Genomic DNA, 21,723 nt, shown 5'->3' on the forward strand with positions numbered 1-21,723 from the left:
TAAATAAAATTTGACAAAACCCACCACAAATTGCAACAGAAATGAAACCTCTTCTATTTGTCTAAGTAAGGTCTACTTGATAACGTATCAAAAGTATAATGACATATTTGCGGTGGAAAATGGTGAATTTTGATAATTAAAATTATCTGTTTTTAACCCATTTTCATTATAAAACGCCGAAATAGCAGAATTTTCAGATAGGCATAACTTTGTCAATTTTCAAGATAAAACAATAAAAACAACACCATAACGCATAATTTAATGGTCTATTAATAATATGGACGTGTTTAAAGTATTATATTGGGTAACTAGGGGAGAGTGGGGATAGTTGAGCCGGAGGTAAGTTGAGCCACCCCCTCTAATTCGCGCTGGCATATATTTTGGGCAAATTTGGCGGTCACGGTCACTTTCTTATCGATTCTGTGCTTCATACACTTTTGCTGTGTGATATTTTCCAAACAAAGCTGTCCATATCACCCCAAGACATCAATTCTGAGGAACTTGAAGCAATAGGAAACCTCTACGATGATCTCGTTTCTGGTAAAACCACAGTGGAGGAAGTGAAATCATCTTCAGAGCTGAACTCTCTGCAAAGGAAACTTGAAGCAAGCACAAAAAGTCTACTGGAGGCAAAATACATCACTGCCAAACTGTGGCTGCAGTATATGGAAATGGTTAATATCATGATGACATTTATCAGATCTGAACGAACAGGCGATTGGTCTCTCCACCTAGGGACATTGCAAGCCATGTTACCATACCTTGCAGCATCTGGCCATAACCTCTACACAAAGTCCTTACACTTGTACCTGCAGAAGATGACGCAGTTGGCAACCACACATCCCGATGTTCACAGGCAGTTCACCCAGGGACTACACGTTGTCAGGAGGAGTGATCGTTTTTGGGGAGGGTTGTCCCCGGACCTTGTTATTGAGCAGGTACTAATGAGAAGCCTTAAGACGTGTGGTGGTCTTACGAGAGGGAGGGGCATGACAGAAATCCAACGACTCGTTTGGTGTCTGTCAAGACCTGCTTGTGCAGAAGTGAACATTGCCATGCAGCAGCTGCCGTCAGTCACATATGAGACAAGTGAACAACACAAGGACCAATCAAGATCTAGGCAAACAAGGGACACTGCGGATTCAGAAAAGCTCATGTCATTCATTGAATGGAGGTCCCCATTTGAGGCAAAGCTCTCACTTCGGAACGTAGTTAGTGGCATCACAGCTGGACCAAAGGTTAATGTTGATTGTGCAAAACAGATCGGAGAGGCCATTCTAAATGAAATGGATGGAAAAACTGTGCTTCAGTATTCTTTCAAGAGAAAGAACCAAGCTGTAACGTTTGATTCTAAGGCAGCAGTCAAGATAGGTAATGACGTGGTCCAAATAGACCCTCTACTCCTATTCCAAAGGCTAATCATCACCGGATCTCAAGCTAATGATCTTGCGAATGCCCTGACCTATGAACTCTGTAACTACCCCCCTGCATTGTTTGAAGGGAAGGACAGACTCTTAGAAGCCGTGAAAGCACAACTTGCTAAAGCCATCTGGACTGTTGTACCATCACAACCACCACCAAGTCAGAATTTCAAGTATGTTCTTGTTGGAGGGGCTCTCCTGCATCGTATTGCTTGGCAAGTGGGTGACACATATGGCAAGATATTGGAGGATTATAGCAAATATGTGACAAAACACTATGGTCAGGCAGTGGTCATATTTGACGGGTATAAGGCAGGGCCTTCAACAAAGGACAGCACACATCAGCGCCGAGGGGGGTTTGAAGGGCAGAAAGTGATGTTCAATCCATCCACGAAGTTGCAGTTAAAAAAGAATGAGTTCCTCTCAAATCAAGAAAACAAGGTACGGTTCCTTGACCTTTTGGGGGAAAGTCTAGTCAGGTGTGGCTGTGAAATAGCATTTGCTGCAGGAGACGCTGACTTACTTATTGTCCAAACAGCAGTGGACATCTCAGAAACATGCGAAGCAGTACTAGTGGGTGATGACACTGACCTGCTTGTTCTGCTAATTCATCTTGCTGGCAGAAACAAGCACAATATCTACTTTCGACCCAAACCAAAGAAAGGAGAAGGTGTCAAATGTATGGGGTTCAATGTCATCAGGGACACACTAGGGCAGAACATCTGTGAGAATATTCTTTTTGTGCATGCTTTCCTGGGGTGTGACACGACATCGAGGATATTCGGGGTTGGAAAAGCAGTTGCTTTGAAACTGGTCAATGACAACACAGAATTCTGTGAACAGGCTGAACTATTCGGAAATAGACAGTCATCAAAGGATCAGGTCATCAAAGCTGGAGAGAAGACCATGGTCACTTTATACAAAGGGAAGGAGAATGACCACCTTAATGCCATGAGATATCTACGGTTTCAGGAGCTGGTCACTACACACAAAAAAGCCATCCACCCCAACATGTTGCCGCCAACAGCTGCGGTAACAAAGTATCACAGCCTCCGAGTGTTCCATCAGATCCAACAATGGAAGGGTAACACATTGGATGCTGAAGAGTGGGGATGGAAGGTTTTGGATGGGCGCTTGACACCCGTGACCTCAGACTAGGATCCTGCCCCTCAGTCATTGCTGAGATTGGTCAGTTGCACCTGCACGTCAGGCTGTGGTACACTACGCTGTGGGTGCCGCCGACAGGGACTGGAATGTTCATCGGCTTGTTCGGGATGCAGAGGCATTTGCCAAAACATGTCAAATGATAACATAGATGATAATGAGGACAGTGACAGTTAAATGTAACTTGCCAAACATGTTGACCATACATGATGTTCCTCATATAATGTTCGACTATATGCTATGTTGACTCGGCGGTTGTTTGCATGTATTCCGTATATAAGAATGAAGCTTGAAACCATATATGGGTACTTAGGGCCACGTTACGGCCTAAATGGTGTTTTCACTTGAAAGATTGACCCTGAAAACATGGGTAAAGACACCAGATTTGTCCATTTCTGATGAATGGTTGAGGAGGTATGTAATTTTGTGAATTTTTTATATAGCGGTCAAGGCTACTGGACGGGTCATATGTTGAACCCTAAAAAAAAAATAAGTTCCACTCCAAATAGTTTCTTATACTTTTAGTATGTCATTAAGATACCTTCAAGCAACAAAATACACCAGGTTTCATTTCTGTTGCAATTTGTGGTGGGTGTTTCTGCAGTTTGACTGGACTATACCTGTCGATGATATTCTGCAGTTGAGCAAGCCGATCCTCAGGAAGAGCAATTGCAGCACTAGTTGCTGCTGTTTTCCTCCAGAAGCATGTGTGATGTTCAGGTTGAGCTCCAGGTTTGCAATGTAGGCAGTGGACCGCACCCACCCAACTCCAGGCACCTCCTGCATACAGCCACATCCCCAGTCAAGCTAAATCCACATCGAGTTTGAACTTGTGGCATCAAATTCACACCATTTTATCAATTATAAAGAATAAACAGAGATGAGCTGGAACATTAAAAAGACAAGCAGATGAAGATGTGATACACAACGTAAGATGTATTTTAAGGTTGTCTCTAAGGATGGATGGGCCTGTCCACAATCTCTGGAATGGCAGCAAGTGAGCAGTCTGTGACTACATGCAACACTTCTGATGATAGAGCGGAACCTATCTGGAGAGAACCTCTGAATGTGCGCCCACCTCCTGTTTGCAACTTAATATATGGATGTATTTTCCTTTGATAACCACCTGTTAATCATCACAAAAAGCCATGAAATCTGGTCACGTGTTGACACCGAGAACTTTCTATTATGTCTTCTGACACATCACCAATCTACCAGTCTTTTGTGAAGTAAATGGTTTTAGTACATTACAGGATATTGCTGAACTAGCTGACATGGATTGGGGCTCACACAAGTCTTTGTGTCGATGGAAGTCAAACAAAGCAGAAATATGCCAAGGTCAAGAAGACAATGTATGCAGACTTAACATGAACTTGCCTGGCATGGATTCTGTGCTAAAAGGTCCAATAACATCTCCATTTCAGGTAAAATCCAAGAACACGCTCTTCTATTTTTTTGTACAGATGAGTGATTATTATGTCGCTGCATCAAAACAGCTGGCTAGAATCATGCCAGAAACGACACAATGTGCACTTGGCAACCCTCTCAGGAGAGATAAGAGAGAGTTGAATTGGATGTGGTGGAGGACTAGTCAAAAAGACTTTCCACACTCTTGGCTGGCTATCAGCTTCAGGATGTGCTTAATGCAGATGAAACTGGACTCTTTTATCTTGCTCTTCCATAAGGGTCCAATATATCAACTGATGATTGCAGCAAATGAATAAAAAATGCCCAGGATCATCAAGTACTGCTGTTGGCCTCTACCACCATCGGTAAGAATGTGTCGCAATAAAGCACACAATTTGTTTACAAAAAAAAAGCTCGTGGTGTCTTAAGAATATTCCTCCAATGAAAGACAATGTTTCGAGAAACTCTCTTGGGCTTGACATTAGGGGTGGTCTCTCAAGATGGGATCCACTGTATGAATATTTGAATCTTTAGATACAGGAAGTGAATGAATGAATGAATGATCGTTTTAAGGCCATTTTTCCCCACTAGAGTGGGGGTTAGCATTTAGATACAGGAAGTGCAATCCGATATACAGAAATGGTAAAGAATTCTACATTTGGTCGAGACTCAAACACGAAACCAAGAAAGTCAAATGATTCGCGGCAATTCCAATGAGCTATTCAATGACTACTGTGATTTTGTATAAATGCCACATCGGGTCATATTTGGCTGCACCTTTTGTCAGCAAAGTGCATTATCACACAGATGACTAATCTTACATTGTTGGTTTCTTTTTGGCCCTCTGTGCACTTTCCATTTCCGTGTGAAGGAATTATAATTATGTTGAAAAAAAAATATCAATACCAATATATTTTCTAGTTTATTGTTCAGGTTCTAAATGCAATTTGCAAAACCCTCGTGCAGCTCTGACAGCTCATCTATTTAGTTTTTTTTTTGTACCCCACCCCTCCAACAAGGTCTGAGTCAGGGGGCATTAAAATGACCTACGACCGACTGGTCATCGTTCATGTACTTTTGTGTACAAAATATTTCAAAAACCGTTGAACATTTAGCTTTCATATTACAGATATCTATTCCTCGTGACATTATCTAAACCTGTTTAGATAATGGCTGTGATTGGATGAATTATGTTGCCATGCCAACCATCTCAGTAATTTGGCTTGTGTACGTGATATTTCAAGAACCGTTCAAGATTTAGCTTTTATATTGCACAGATCTATGCCCCATACAACCCAAAAGGCAGGAGACCTAGAGTATCAGCTCCTTGTTTTTTTTTATCGTATTAAACAGATCGCTAAAACTATTTTTGAGATTGAATAATAAATGCAAATCTAGCTCTGATCAATGCAATGTACAATGGCTTTGTCAATGCAATCCATACACCGAACACAGATGAAAATATATTAATTATTTTTATATAGCACTTCTTGGAAAAAAAAGGTTTTGCAAAGCAATGTACATGAATCGTGAAAAAAAAAAACTTCGCTAAAACAAACACTGAGGGTTGAGTGATACAAAAACCATGCTGTTCTAAACACAATGCTTCACCATGCACTGGAGACGTGACCATGTAACCAGAATCACCACGTAGGTCACACATCCGCAGAACTTCAACGCCATATATTGGGGAAGCAGCACAGCGCCGTGCAGTCACTGTGTAGAGCCGGGTGAGGCACTCCTTGTGACGCCGTAATCGCAGCTTTTCCAGCCAGGACTATTTCGATTCGGGGTTAAGAGGAATAAATAAACAGGACGACATCATGCAGAGCACGATACTTGCAAAATCCACCCCTCCCCAAAATAAAAAGTCGCCATGGATACATCAAATTATCCATTTCATTAAGATTATAATTGATGATCTTAATCAAAGCTCGGGTCAATCGGATTGAAATTGATGAATTTTCAGATGAAAATTGACGATTTTAGAAATTTGACCTTGAGTTGACTTTTGACCTTAAAATAGTTGTTTTCCCATTCCAGTGAGGCATTATGCAATTCCTGTTTAACTTGCAAGTCAATCGGATGAAAATTGATGATTTTTCAGATGAAAATGGATGATTTCGGAGGTTTGACCTTGAGTTGACCTTTGACTTTTGGACCTCAAAAAGAGTTGGTTTCCCAATTTAGTGACTCGATATGCAAATGCTGTTCTATTTTCAAGTCAATCGGATGAAAAATGGAAATTTTACAAATCTGACCTCAAGATGACCTTTCACCATTGACCTCAAAATCAATAGGCTTCTTCCTTATGACCAACTCTACCATCTGGTGAAGTTTCGTGAAGATTGGTTTAAAATTGTGACCTGTAGGCAATTGCCAGACAAATAGAGAGACAGACAGAATAACGCATAAGACCAACCAATATACAGTCGGACACCGCTATTCGCGGTTCCGCCATTCGCGTTTAATTAAATGCGACCCGTTTCTCTATTCGCGGAAAAATGTCCTGCGAAATCGCGGTTTTTTTTATTTTCGCGGCTGTGTTCTACTAAATTGCGGTTGTTTTCCCCCTCTTCACGGCCATGTTTGGCGAATTCGCAGTTTTTCAGGGGCGCAAAAAAATTTTTCACGAGCCACTAGCTAGACACATTTATAAAAACCCATATTTTACCACATAAAGCAGCTGGACATACGCAAAAAAACATCTTCTACGAGGCACGAGCATGACCTGACACAATGAAAACGCTTCGGGGAATGTTCCATCAGCGACTAAAACATGTCAACCCCGCAAATTATAGAATGCAAATGATTCATTAAATCTATTATTGAAATTAGCAGATACCCTCGATACGACATCATCCGATAACATCCCCCACAAACAATGGGCTACGGCAGATACCCACAATGCTCGCAATCCTCATGTATACAGATTGTGTCCTCGATCTCGATCATTGTTTTTGTCCCGTTGCTTCGACCTGGTTTTGACTCGCTCTGCTCATCGTTCAATCATGGCTCCCAAGTGCAAGACCAGTGCCGGAGATGCGTAGACTACCAAGAAGCAGAATAAAGTGATGTGCCTGAGCCAGAAAGTGGAGGTGCCCGACCGCCTTTCGAGAGGAGAGAGTGCGACCTCTGTTGGCAGGTATTACGGCGTCAACGAATCCACCGTTCACTACATATGGAAGAAGGAGAAGGCCATTCATGAGAAAGCTTCAGCGAGCACTGTATCGAATACGAAGGTGGTCACCCATGTCCGGAATGTCCACATGGAAAGGATGGAGAAGACTCAGAATATGGATAGAGGACAACACGCAGACGAGGGACCTCATGCTGAAAACCATGATGTTGAACCATTCCCCAAACCCGCTCATTGAGGACGAGTTGGACGCCATTCCAAAGGTTTCCGAGGTGAAGGAGGCGGAGGTGGGCAGTAATGAGGAAGAAGTGCCGAGGTCCAACCTCACAGACCAGTTCCTGGGTGAGTTGCTGCAGGGCATGCAGGCGATTGTCGACAGGGTGCAACACGCTGACCCAATCGTGGAGAGGTACCTCAAGTTCAAGAGGGCCTTGGATGATGCGCTGCCCCCGTACAAAGAGCTGCATCGAAATGTTGGGCAATGTGTCAGGCAGCTCTCCATTACCCATTTCTTCAGCCTTACTCCCTCAACCTCAAGATCACCAGCACCCTGTCCTGCCTTCCCCTCAGCGTCCTCACCAGCATTCTCACTAGCATCCTCACCTTCTCCTACCTCTCCCTTAGTGCACGATTTTGCTGCACCATCATTTGGGTCGCCCTCAAAGTTCGAGAAATTCATGGGATTTCAATTCATCACCATAATCATCATCATCACAATCATAATCATCATCATTTGAAAGTTGCTTGTGTTTGTAAAATAATTTTTTTAAATGGTACATGATGATGATTTTTAACTTTCACAGTACGGTATGGTTAAGCACTTTTAATAAACTGTAAGAGTATTCCTTCAATAAATTGGAAATGGTACTGTACCTGGTGTTGTGTTTTTTTTTTACTTTCACGGTACGGTATGGTTAAACACTTTTAATAAACTGTAAGCACATTCCTTCAATAAATTGGAAATGGTACCTGGCGTTGTCGTTATTTTAAATTTGCAAGCATTTTAAAAATGAAACTGTAATCATGTGCATTTGCGGTCGAAAACATTTTAAACTTTAAAATAATTCCTCGATGAATCAGGAACCGCTGGGAACCTATAAAGTATCCCCCTTTTCCCCATTGAAACAATGCCGTGGCGTACATTCATGGGATTTTCATCGACCTTCGTTGATTATGGTCGACATCGCGGGTTTTGCCTCGCCATTTCCAGGACTTTCATCGACCTTCGAGGATTATCGTCGACATTCTCGGGATATGCGTCAACATTCGTGTATTTTGCTTCGCCGCTTGCGGTTTTGGTCCTCTCTATTCGCGGATTTTTTGCGACTCGGGAACCTCTCACCCCTTTTTCCATTGAAACAATGTCCCGCTATTCGCGGGTTTCGCAATTCGCGGATTTTCCAGGAATGTATCCCCCGCAAATAGCAGGGTCCGACTGTATTAGAAAATTTTTCAATTTTGCAAGTAATAAGCAATTTATGAGGAGGGAAAAAAAACCACACATTAAGAGAAAAGTACAGACAAACATTTTAAAACTTACCAGTTGGAGAGGTGATGCTTCCGGCTTTTCCAACTTTTGCTGAGCTGCTGTGATTCGTCGTGTCTGAGGCCTCTCGACAGGAGCAGGAACGGGAATTGAAGGAATCCGAATTGTAGTACGTGTTTGTGCAGGTTTCACTACTGACGGTGTAGAAAAATGGGAACCTGCGCCAAAGCCATCATTTTTCAAAATGAAGAGCTTGCAATAATTATTCTAAAAATGCATTGCATTGTGCGGCCGCTGCACGGCATAGGCATGCAAACTTTCCCATAGGCATGTAAACTTCAAGCATGCCTATGGGAAAAAACCCAAAAACATTTCAGTGAAAGTTTTGACATGACAAATACAGGGTGCCTATCCCACATGTGCAAAAAATGCCAGTGAAGAATGTTACCTAATATGACTCATGAAGCAAAGAAAACCTGGACAGGTAAACAAACAAGACTAATTTAATTAATTGAGCTCGCATTCATGCAAATTGTTTCACATATCAGGAATAAATGGCTTTGGCCTAATCTTACTATGATTCACCAAATGTCAGTCGGTCCGTTTGAAGGTACCGCAAAAACGGCTCAAACGATCGCAACGATATTTTGGGTGGGTATTCCTGTGACCCCTGGGAGTAAAATATGCTACATTGTTTTTCCAATTTTCCAGTTTTTCCAAACACGATGGAATAATATTTACCGATATGAAGAGTGATGTGGCTTTTGTTGAAATTCTACAAATACTGTTTATTCTACGTACCAGGAGAGAGTAGATCGACTCCTGACAAACTCTTCTGATATAAACGTGCGGCTCTGAAGTAATATGGCAGCGTGTGCAAAGCGAGTGAGAAACAAGTGTAGCGGCCGCTTCCGTGTTACAGATTCGGCACGCACTCTTCACACATAAACGTGCGACTGGGAAAGACGTGCAGCGGCCGCTTCCGTTTTGCAGAATTCAATCTTTTTTCAAAATGGGCGCCATGCACTGTTTAGATTTTGATGATTTGCGTGTGATATGATTCAACGGATGTTTATATGAATCGTTTAAAATAAAAAAAGCCTTCCATTTCTGATATTTTGCCTTTTCATTTGGGCTTCCCAATTGAAGCCCCGCCCATAGGGTGGGTACCGTTGCTATTAAATACAATTCCAGGAACTTAACTTCAGAGGGATTTAGATATGTGACATTTCAATTTTTTTAATTTTTTACAACCTTTACAAGGGACTGCCTATGAATGAATGAATGAATGAATGAATGATCGTTTTAAGGCCATTTTCCCCACTAGAGCGGGGGTTAGCCTTGCGGGCCCCATGACAATCATGGTTCCCTGTTTGAGGCAATGTTTTTATGGCCGGATGCCCTTCCTGACGCCAACCCTTAGTCGCCTCTTACGATGCACAGGGATACGGTGTACCTATTCTAAATCGGGGTACACACCGGAGTCATTCATCCCAGCAGGCTGGTACTCAATTTGCCGACCTCGGAAGGATGACAAGCTGAGTCAACCCCACTGGTGTTAATTTAGCGATCGACCGGGATTCGAACTCAGGATCCTAGGATCCCAAGCCAGCACCCTAACCGCTAAGCCAACACCAGGCTTTTCTACATGCGAATGGAATGCAAATCTACATGGATCATATACCGAATCACCTGTCAAAAGTGCACCAAACAATATGTTGGAAAAACTGAAAACACTATACACACGCTTTAATAACACACAGTCAGAGATCAGTAACTTTCACACCAATCAGGGCAAATCTCTACCTTACACTATACATTTTAACTAACCGGATCACTCAATAGACGATATTCAAATCTCTGCCATCGAATCAATTACAAATCGATCACAAACCACAATTCAGAGACGTGACTCTTTTTGGATACACAAACTTCAGACAAAATTCCCTCATGGCATAAATTGACGATTAACGTAAGTTCCAACTCAATCAATCCACCTAAACTCAATCAACTCATTCACCGTAACTCATTCACTTCATTTTTTAATAAACATCCCCATGTATAAATATGAACAGTATATGAAATTGTGCTTGCATGTGTTTATATATGTCCGTGTGCATAAACTGTAATTGTAAAATGTAGCTCACTTTCATTGAACTCTGGGAGGGTGAGTGAGCATTAACGATCCTCTGCTTTTTGTCTGTATATTATTCATATATCAACCTTATACATACCTGTCTTATATGCATGCCCACTGTTCTTGTAGACTAAGTAGAAGACCTGTTGTTCGAACGCTTGTCTGAAAATTAAAGATCGACCGTCTTGAAGCTACGTCCACTACTTGTTTAATTTCTTACCGGCCAGGTTAATTTACGTCCACTTACCGGCCAGGTTTTAGCGGGGTTAGCAGCGCCTTCAGCCACCGGGAACCCCCCTGCAACAATTATGGGGTATACCACAACTTCAATTATGGGGTATACCACAAATCCACCCACAACTTCACCCTCAACATCGACGGTATCCCAGTATCCACCTCCCCTCACATCCGGAATCTTGGCCTCATCTTTGACCAAACCCTCTCCTTCGACAAACACACTAAACAGATCACCAAGACAGCCTTCTTTCATCTGAAAAACATTGCCCATCTCCGTCCATCCCTCTCCTCCACAGCTTCAGAAACCCTCATCCATGCCTTCATCACTTCCCGTCTGGACGACTGCAACAGCCTCCTCTATGGTTCACCCTCAAATATCATCAATAAACTTCAATACATTCAGAACTCCGCTGCCCGTCTACTCACCCACTCCCGGGCCTGGGACCACATCACCCCCGTCCTTCACAAGCTCCACTGGCTCCCCATCTCCCAGAGAATCCAGTACAAAATCCTCCTCCTGACCTACAAAGCCCTCCATAACCTGGCCCCATCCTATCTGACTGACCTCCTCCCCAGACACACTCCCACCCACACCCTCCGCTCTGCTGCTGCCAACCTCCTGTCCCCCGCCATCTGGACCAAACTCAGATACTGGGGGGACAGGGCCTTCTCCATTGCCGCTCCCACACTCTGGAACTCACTACCTCAAACCATCAGAGACTCCTCCTCACTCACCACATTCAAATCATCACTCAAGACCCACCTGTTCAACACCGCATTCAACCCCTGACCGTCTCTTCTCCTTCTCCTTCCTTTCTGTTTGGTTATTTAATTATGTATTTTTTGTCTTTTTTGTCTTTGTTTTACGTACTATGTCAAAGCGTCTTTGGGTTTCTTGAAAAGCGCTATACAAAATAAATGTATTATTATTATTATTATTATACTTCCTCGCTTTTGCAGGTGATTTGAATAGTGCCACATTTGATGAAGTTCAGCATGACAGGATGGATTGAATTTCCAGTCAACTGCCTGACTGTCATCTTCTGTGGTTATTCTTGCCACCACCATGGATGGCTAGCTTTCCCCATCATTGGGGATGAGTGCTTTTGCTGGCATTCAATGTAATGTGGTATTCCCTTAATGCAACTGGGATAATTAAATGAAACTGCAAACTGACGCATGTTTCATCATGAAATACACAATCCTAATTCGTTGATTTGATCATTTTGATTGCTTTCACTGTTTATGGATGTTAAATCTTCCATGCATTTTTTTTTCACAACTAATCTTTTGGGGTGGAAAAATGACCAAGTAGACATTGCTTCCACATTCTGGTCAGTTATATCAACGAACCGGATCAGCAGCCTCATATTATTCTTAAGGAAGAGTTTGCCATAAATAGAGCCTTCAAGGCCAAAGCTATAAATTTCACCGATTGTTAGAATCTCATTGAAGTGGGTAGTTTACCGTTTCATTCCTACAATAGGAAAGCTTTTTTTGATAGCCCCAAAACATTTTGCTTTGTAATTTGGGTTACATTATTATAATCACATTTTTACTTTTTCACTTAAAGCAGGAAAATATAAATTACATAATTTGATTTTTTTTTCAACATAATACCTTGTCGGATGGATTGTATTTCTGGGGTTTGTTTGATTGTCTGGTAGCTTGACGATTTTTCTGCAGAGCCAGAATGAATTGGCTGAGATGGCTTGGTTGAAACGGGCAAGGCCACGGCCACTTTGGGAATGGAGGCGACGGCCGCTTGGGGAACGTAGGTCACGGCCGCTTGGGGAACGGAGGTCACGGCCACTTGGGGAGCGGAGGCCACGGCCGTTTGGGGAGCGGGGGCCACGGCCGCTTGGGGAGCGGAGGCCACGACCACTTGGGGAGCGGAGGCCACGGCCACTTGGGGAGTGGAGGCCACGGCCACTTGGGGAGCAGAGGACACGGCCACTTGGGGAGCAGAGGACACGGCCGCTTGGGGAGCAGAGGACACGGCCACTTGGGGAGCGTAGGCCACAGCCACTTGGGGTGCAGAGACCACGATCGCTTGGGGTGCAGAGGCCACAGCCGCCACTGCCACTTGGGGTGACGAGGCCATGGCCACTTGGGGCACGAACGCCACGGTCGCTTGGGATGCAGAAACCACGGCCGCTTGTGACGTGGAGCCAATGGCAGCTTGGGATGCGGAAGACAATGCCAACTGGGAGGTAGAAGAGAATACCTAGGAGGAAGAACAGACAAGGGAAAGGGATGAGTTTACAACAGGTTGAAATTGGCCTAAGCTTAATGGGGGGGCAGATAAGCATCAGGTGAACAAACCAAATGGGCTGTCGGTAAAGACAGCTGGCGTGGTCGTACAGCTTGAAGGCCCACAGGAAGGCAACCAACATTCGCTGTCTGACTGACAGCCCGGATAATATTTGTTGAAGGAATGTTGGGTCGAGCTGCAGGAATGACAAAATAAAGTTAAAAAATCACAACAACAAAAAGAAGCATTTAACGGTGTTTGACCACGTCACATACCTATGTAACTTTAAGGTAAATTTTGAAACGTTTAATGTTTAAATGAAATGAAATTTATTTGTCCACAAAAAATGGAAAATTGCACGGTCAAACAAAGCTCCCCCAATCTTAGGATTAAATAAAATATTGTACAATTCATTTCCAAGTGTAATTCAAATCATAAATGTTGAAGATATATTTATTGAGTAACTGCATTTCAAATGTGATTTTAAAGTTTCAACAATAGGGTTTAAAATACTTTTTGTCTTTGCATTACTTGTTTGACAAGAGATCAACTCAAACTGAATGACCTTGATAAGCCGACATATCAAAATCTTCGTCAACACTTCCATCTATTATATAAGAGGGCCATTGTTTTGTGTGTCTGTGTCACCATTTTTCTCAGAGATGGCTGAACGGATCTTCGTCAAACTTTCAGAGGTTCATCAGTGAGTGCTATGGACGTTATAGACCAAAAAAAAAACTGGTTTTTATTTTTGGCTTAAATTTTTTTTTTTTTTTTTTTTAATCGCTCGATAGTGACTAAGCCTTTTTGATTAATGACCGTTATATACAAGTGCATATTCACATAAACAAATACAAAACAATTACCAGATATTTGACCACAAATAATGAATCAAACTATTCTGGAAGCGGTCAAAGTTGATGCTAAGGCTTCTTCTTCTTCCTCTTCTTCTTAAAGAAGATCATCAAACTTAAGTCAGAAACGTGATCTACACTACATGCACCAGCATATATTCAACGAAAAGGTAAAATTGTAGCGGTTACCGCTGGATGCACACAATCGCCTTGCACCGGCCAGGACACGGCCAGACGCGCCTCTCCCGGGCATGCCCGGACTCACTGTTCCCGGGCACGCCCGAACCTCCCGGGCACGCCCGGTCTCGTCTTTCCCGGGCATGCCCGCTCTCGCTTTTCCAGGGCTCGCCCAGAGCGTCTGGGCATGCCCGCTATCGCCTTTCCAGGGCTCGCCCAGAGCGTCCGGGCATGCCCGCTATCGCCTTTCCAGGGCTCGCCCAGAGCGTCCGGGCATGCCCGCTATCGCCTTTCCAGGGCTCGCCCAGAGCGTCCGGGCATGCCCGCTCTCGCCTTTCCAGTGCTCGTCCAGAGCGCCCGGGCACGCCCAGCCTCGACTTGCCAGGCCGCAGCCAAACACGCCCGGGCAGGTCCAGACTCGCCTTTCCAAGGCTCGCCCTTGACACCCGGGCATGCCCGGTATAGCTTTTGCCGGGCAAACTTCCCGACATAAATGTGTATATATATTGCTGCCCGATAAACGGGCTTTTGGTCAGAATACCTGAGCTGTTTTGTTTCAATAAAGCAACTCGGACGAATTCCGTCTTTGATCGCGTCAATTCTTTCGACTCGCGTTGGAGCGCAGCTCCTTCAAAATGATGTTTTGACATTTGTGATGGTTTCTGATTTGGTTGTAATTGCTTTTCCATTATATTTGCCCTTATTTCAAATATGTTAATGTTTCTTTTTCGCTTGAGCAACACCAAGTACTCCAGCTATAAACGCATATGTGCATTACTCGGGATACAAATACAAATACAACTTTGTTTGGAGGGTAACATAGGCGATGTGGCTGCAGCCTCATGTGGAGGTGTGGGGGACCGGGAGAGGGGAGTAAGTTCTCGATGTAAATGTGTACTGTGTTGCACCACCTGGTGATGGTGGCAGAAGGTATTACAATTTCCTTTTTTAACTTGGGCAACACTGAGATTATGAAGCACTCTTTGCACAGGCAAATTTTTCCCACTTCCCTTCCCCTGCCTTCCCCAAAACGGAGGGACCTATCAAAGCCACCATCCCAAAATAATTCGACAAGTACAACACGTATCTGATCATTGTCAATTTTTTTCTTTGTTGGTCTGATGGACACGAAATTTTCACCATATGAGCGCCTCCTCATGTACAATATTTTAATGATAATCATGACATCATAGGTCATGTGGTACAAGGGATATCTTGGAAAAACCGAAAAATGTTGCACCTCTATATCTCCAAAACCGCTGCATGGAAAAAATTGAAACATGGCTATTGTAACGAACTCCATATGGGGGATAGGTGTTGTTAACGATGACGTTATTGGTGCCATAATTATGACGTCCTAATTCGACAGGGATAACGCTTAGTCTGATCAGTTTGAAATGTATTGGGCGTAATCTATGCAACAATTATATTAGAGAATATAAATTTATGATGTCATCGCTCACGTGGTCTGGCAGCCATATTGGATCAAAAAAAAGTTCAAAAACAGAAGAGTTGGCTCGCAACAAGTTGACTGCGCAGGGTAAGTATTCTATGAATACCATCTAGTTTCTTTAATGAATCACAGTGCCTATTTTATGCAAGTGATATTCAATGGAAACTTCAAAATAGTTGAATACATCTCTGGTCAAATAGCAAAGCACACAAATTAAATTGAATTAAAGGAGATACATAATATGTACCTGCTTGGGAGAGAGACGCAGTGTGTGCGACAAGCAGAGTGGGAGCTCGTGGTCTGTTCTGGAAAGGTGATGCAATTGGACGTGAAACCTGAATCATTTTGGCAGCACTTGACACCGTTTGAAGTGGAGTAACGGCTGTTACCTGTCCCTGAACACTTGGCTTTATCACGTGCACGATACCACCTTCACCAAGCAAAATGCAAACCACAGGTTAATTTAAGGCATCGTGAAAAACCAGTTTCGTCAAAATTGGATTTGATACGGATAAGAACATGCCTTGAATCTGGAGGTGCTGCTGAGGGGTTGGGTTGAGCATTCGAACGGGACTGCACGCCAAGGCCAGTTTGTTCCCCTGAATGTGCAGAGTGAGTGGCTGACCTGGCGGATTCTGGTTCATCAATGCAGCCAACTGGGCTATGCTGATCACCTCACCAGCTGGATTATATGGCACACACCAAACAGCTGAGGATGAGCCAGAGTCAGTCTCAGCTGAGGCACACATGTTCTATATATAGTGAGCAAAAGTAATCCAAAGAAATACACAAAAAAACTTCATATTTGTACAAATATTTGTGATCTCCATGGAGGAAGAAGTTCAAATGAAGAAGCAAAAACATGCAAAAACAATGATTAGAACAAGCATTCTGAGTATTGCGCTGCAATACATGTCCCCTACCGGCAGTCTGTCGTCCGGAAAACTGTTGGGGAAATTACCAAAGTTCAAAGTGCCATAACTTTGTCAAAAATGATCGAAACATCGTGAAGTTCGAACTTGATCTGTAACTTATCATGAGGAAACCATGTACTAAGTTTGAAAAAGTCAGGAAAACTGTTCTTTGTGTGACGGACTGACAGACTGACAGACTGAGGGACGGAGTGCAAACCTATAGTCCCCTCCGGTGTACACCGGTAGGGGACTAATAAGATGATGTTAAAACAGAATGGTTTACAGAAAATTATATGAGCAAAGTCGAAACTGCGTATAGCCCATAAACCAAACCTGTATAAACAACAGTTTATTGCGTAAAAAATGTGTTTGGAATAAGATTTGGGAAAACAGACAAATATACACGAAATACAACTGAAGTAGAAATACCTGTCATGGAGCCAAATAATTCTGTAACATGCGAGTTAGACTGGACATTTGCAATCAAATGCGACACCATGCTTCGGTGCTTGGCACGTCCCGCATGACTCCTAAGTGCACTCTCATGTTCCCGATATCTAATGTTTTCTCACAGATCTTCCATCTGGCCTTGTGAACGGACTCCTCCACGAGCCAATCCTGTAGTCGATGTGCTTCAGCAACAAGGAATTAAAATAGCAAAGCAATGACATTCTTCAATTTCTCTTTTGCTTTCCCTTTACAATCGACAGTGCACAGACTATGTAGCTACTTCCTGCTTAATCGAGCATTTTCCGTAAGCACTTGCATACTGTATGCACAACCTGATGTCATGTCGTAAAACTATTCAGTCACATGTTCTCCACTCTATGTACAGCACATTGATCTCCCTGGCCATCCTACAAGTTATTGCTGCTTCGCTTTTATCTGCGATCTCTTTGCCTGCTGGATGCATCGCCTCTCCACTAAGTGCCGCAGCTGTGGGATATCCTTTAAAAGACCTTCCAGGGCACCCTTTATTGTGTGCTCATGGCCATATTGATTCGGTTTTATTTCCCGTATTGTGTTTTCTTGGTATCAGATCGCGAGTGTGCTTTATTTATTTATCTGCCCGTTTTTGTATCCCTCTATCTTTTGTCCCAGGATTCTCCGTTTTCGTCGTCCTGTGCCTTATTAGTGTACACCGGAGGGGACTATAGGTTTGCACTGCGTCCCTCAGTCCGTCAGTCCGTCAGTCTGTCACGCAAAGAACAGTTTTCCGGACTTTTTTCTAAACTCTTAATGCTAATGATTTCAAACTTGGCAAATGGTTTCCTCATGATAAGTTACAGATCAAGTTCGTACTTCACGACGTTTCGATCATTTTTGACAAAGTTATGGCACTTTGAACTTTGGTAATTTCCCCAACAGTTTTCCGGACGACAGACTGCTGGTAGGGGACATGTATTGCAGCGCAATACTCAGAATGCTTGTTATAATATACTGTTTTGCCGCAAAAATGCATTTCATGTGGTGATCGCCGTTGCAGAATTTGCATGTGAGAAACCATTTTGAAATGGCTTCAATAGTAAATCCCCGGGGGAGGTTAAAATGGGTAACGTTCTCATAAAGAGACCGGCGGAATTAACAATTCTGACTGGAGTCTGATAGATTATTAATATTTGCACAATTTTCTCGATTTTCCAGGAGTTTCAAGGACTTAGACAAGTTTTACAGGACATTCCAATATCAGAAAATGCTTTTTCCTTTGTCCAGGGATTTCCAGAACTGTGCGAACTCTGACTTTTAGAATAAAGATCTCACCTCCACATAGTAATATTTAAAAAAATTAATGGATTCCAAATCAAATCACAGGCATACAAGCGTTAACATCACACTGAACCAATACATCACCTAACAGTCTCTCATGAATAATTTTGAGGAGGAGGAACGAGGTCATTCCTGAGGAGGAGGAACGAGAATGGGCCTAAGACACTTCTTGTGACATTCTACCCTCCATTAGTAGAGGAGAAGAGAGGGTTAATTGATAGCAATAGGTTGACTATGTGAGTGGAGGAAGTCAGAATTCTAGGAATGAAGGCAGCAATGTATGCCACCAGTTGAGAGCTTGGCAAGTAAAGCAGGATTGCTTGACTGCAGCAAAATCCTAAAATAAGTTCAGGGAGATGGCCCTGGCCTCTTGTTGGAGATTTGGGGCTCCAAGCATTGCCGAAAGCAGAACGGTAGCATGTCCTGAGTTGAGTGACCGAGACAGAATCCAAACTGATCAGACTGATTACAATGAGGAAAAAGGTTATGTCAGCAGCGATTACATATTCCATGACTTTGCTTATAATTCAAAGAAAGCTTCCTGGTCTATAGCTGATGGGTAGTGTGGAAGTGTAAAATTTATGAAGCAAGTAATTTCTATGAGCTACAACCTGCTCACCTTGTGTGCAAGTGTTTTTGTGATTTCCATGCAGACGTTGAGATTTCGTTCAGTAGGCGAATTATCTCCGACACTCTGACCAAATTTGTTTGCTCGAGAAAAGTAAATTCTTAGTAGAGGCAATGGTAGACCACATATTGTCATGGTAAAATCATTTTTTTGACTGAGGGTAATATGATTACAGATAGGGTGTTTTTGAAATATAGTGTTGGATTGGGTCTTCCCAAAATGATAAATAATTCTGTACAAATGTCAAATAACGATTCAGGATATCTCGTTACGTTATGTCTTTAAAATATACTCAAATATATTTTAAATGAAATGTCTTACTGAAGTTCCATAAGCAAATTGTAAGCAAAGATATTGTTTTCTTGGTAAATAATACAAACTAGCAGCTGGGAACACATTGTCTAACCAGGCTGTCTGAAGTAATTTGCTTTCACTTAACTGGTTTATCGAGGCTTGCTTGTCAATGCGCTCGGTAAACAAGCTTTCATTGTGACTGTGAAAAATCGACTCAGTACGAGGTCGAAGCTAACATTGTTTTGATAAGTAAATGCAAAATACATGGTAATTATTTTCAGAGTTAGACAAAGAGTTCCCTGATACAATAGAAGTGGATGAGTTACTCTGCGCTGACCGATGAGGGATGGGCCCAGTGCTCTTTTCTCTACTTCCACTTACAAGTTAATCTAATACATAGTTTTATGGAATTGTCAACGTTCTCAGTAAATCTTTCAAAAGAACAATAATTAAACTGAATCAAATAAAGCTTATAGCTTATTAGGGTTTGATAAAAGTTAGTCTAAAGTGTAAAAATCCTATAAGCTTATTCCAAATATCCGCCACGTGCATGCAGTCTGGTAGGCTAGCTATCTCCGGCTCTCTGATCCAATATTTTCTCAGTAAAAATCTTTTGGAATAGTATATACAGTATATAGGTTTATACCTCTTACACTACACAATATCCATAGGTTCTGTGTGTGTGTGTGTGTGTGTATATATATATATATATATATATATATATATATATATATATATATATATATATATATATATATATATAATATATATATATATATATATATATATATATATATATATATATATATATATATATATATATATATATATAATATATATATATACACAGTGAAACCTTGACTTACGAGTGCACCAACTTACGAGTTTTCCGAGATACGAGCCGTCGCTCGGGCGGTTTTTTGCTTTGAGATGCGAGCCGAGATCTGAGTTACGAGCTTCCGCCACCAGGTGGGTTCCGGTCACGTGGTTATCTTGCCGTGCAAGCATCTCTGCCGTATATCGCTGCTGCTTTGTTTTCGCATTTTTGTTAATTTGGAAAATTTCTTAGTTTTAACCATGGGTCCTAAGAAATTGAGTGCCAAGGGCAGTGCTGAGAAGAAGAAGAGGATGATGTGCTTGGATATAAAACACGCAATCGTCGAAAAACATGAGCGAGGTGTGCGTGTTGTCGACTTGGCGAGGCAGTACGATCGTAGTACTTCTACGATATGTACGATTTTGAAGCAGAAGGAGTCGATAAAGGCTATAACGCCAGCCAAGGGCGTTACGATTATTTCAAAGCTCCGGACCTCTGTCCATGAAGAGATGGAGAAGTTGTTGTTTGTGTGGTTGATGGAGAAGCAGCTCGCAGGAGATACCGTGACCGAGAGCATCATGTGTGAGAAGGCCCGAGACATTTACGGGGATTTGGTGCAGCAGACGGCGGGAACATCAACGGACGAGGCATCGGAAGTCATTCAAAGGCAGTCGGGGATGGTTTGATAATTTTAAGAAGAGGACCGGCATTCACTCCGTCGTCAGGCATGGTGAGGCAGCAAGCTCGGATGTGAAGGCAGCTGACGATTTTATTATAACTTTTGCCGAACTGATAGAAGCCGAACGATACATCCCCCAGCAAATCTTCAACTGTGACGAGACAGGGCTCTTCTGGAAAAAGATGCCGAGGAGGATGTATATAACGGCAGAGGAGAAGAGCATGCCAGGCCACAACTTGTTCAGAGTGCCGGCGATAGCTCGCCTTCTCTTTGTGGAAGAGACGGTGATTTTTTTTTTTTTTTTTTTTTTTTGGATACAAGATCGAGGCTCGTGAAAGAGCTAACATTAATCACACAAAAAGACAAACCGACACACAAAACACAAAAAACAAGGGGAGCGGCAGACAAGATGGGGAGAGAGGGGGAAGGACACAAACACAACATTTGAGAGCAGGGACATCGGGAGGACTTGGGGGGAGGTGGGAGAGGAATAAAACATATGAACACTGCAAGGACTCTGGGGTGAATTACCGGGGGTAGAAAATATCAAGGTTTTCGATGGGTCATTGATGAGGTCATTTCGATGAGGTCATTGATGAAGACCAAAAATAGCACAGGGCCCAGAACACTACACAGATCCTTAACATCCAACAACTAATGGGACTCAAACGTGGTGCCCAGTTTAGCGGTACACACATTGATGAATCACTCTGCCTGTGAAACACCGACATGACAGGTTATAGCTGGGTCAGGATTCAAACCCAGGCTGGACAGTTTAGAGTCAAGTGTGCGTACCTCCAGTCCAGGCCATCCTGCCAACTTGTATGCTGCATACAGGTGAAATATAAAGCGCGAGATATTTAAAAAAAAATTGGTGTGGTTTTTGGCGGGCTGG

General features: G+C 42.7%; 1 protein-coding gene across 1 annotated transcript in view; it reads right to left on the reverse strand.

The window, feature by feature from the left end:
* SRCAP (Snf2 related CREBBP activator protein) overlaps window positions 1–21,723 on the reverse strand; it is a 349,731-nt gene that overhangs the window by 39,910 nt on the left and 288,098 nt on the right. Inside the window, exons 26-32 of the mRNA XM_068118884.2 lie at window positions 16,253–16,411; window positions 15,977–16,159; window positions 13,317–13,441; window positions 12,612–13,218; window positions 8,672–8,835; window positions 5,604–5,769; window positions 3,206–3,365 (exon numbers count right to left, since the gene is read on the reverse strand). Coding sequence (XP_067974985.2) covers window positions 3,206–3,365; window positions 5,604–5,769; window positions 8,672–8,835; window positions 12,612–13,218; window positions 13,317–13,441; window positions 15,977–16,159; window positions 16,253–16,411 — 1,564 coding nt within the window. The remainder of the gene's footprint in view (window positions 1–3,205; window positions 3,366–5,603; window positions 5,770–8,671; window positions 8,836–12,611; window positions 13,219–13,316; window positions 13,442–15,976; window positions 16,160–16,252; window positions 16,412–21,723) is intronic.

This window comes from Myxine glutinosa, chromosome 6, assembly GCF_964187855.1.
Source record: "Myxine glutinosa chromosome 6, kmMyxGlut1.1, whole genome shotgun sequence".
Classification (NCBI taxonomy): Eukaryota; Metazoa; Chordata; class Myxini; order Myxiniformes; family Myxinidae; genus Myxine; species Myxine glutinosa.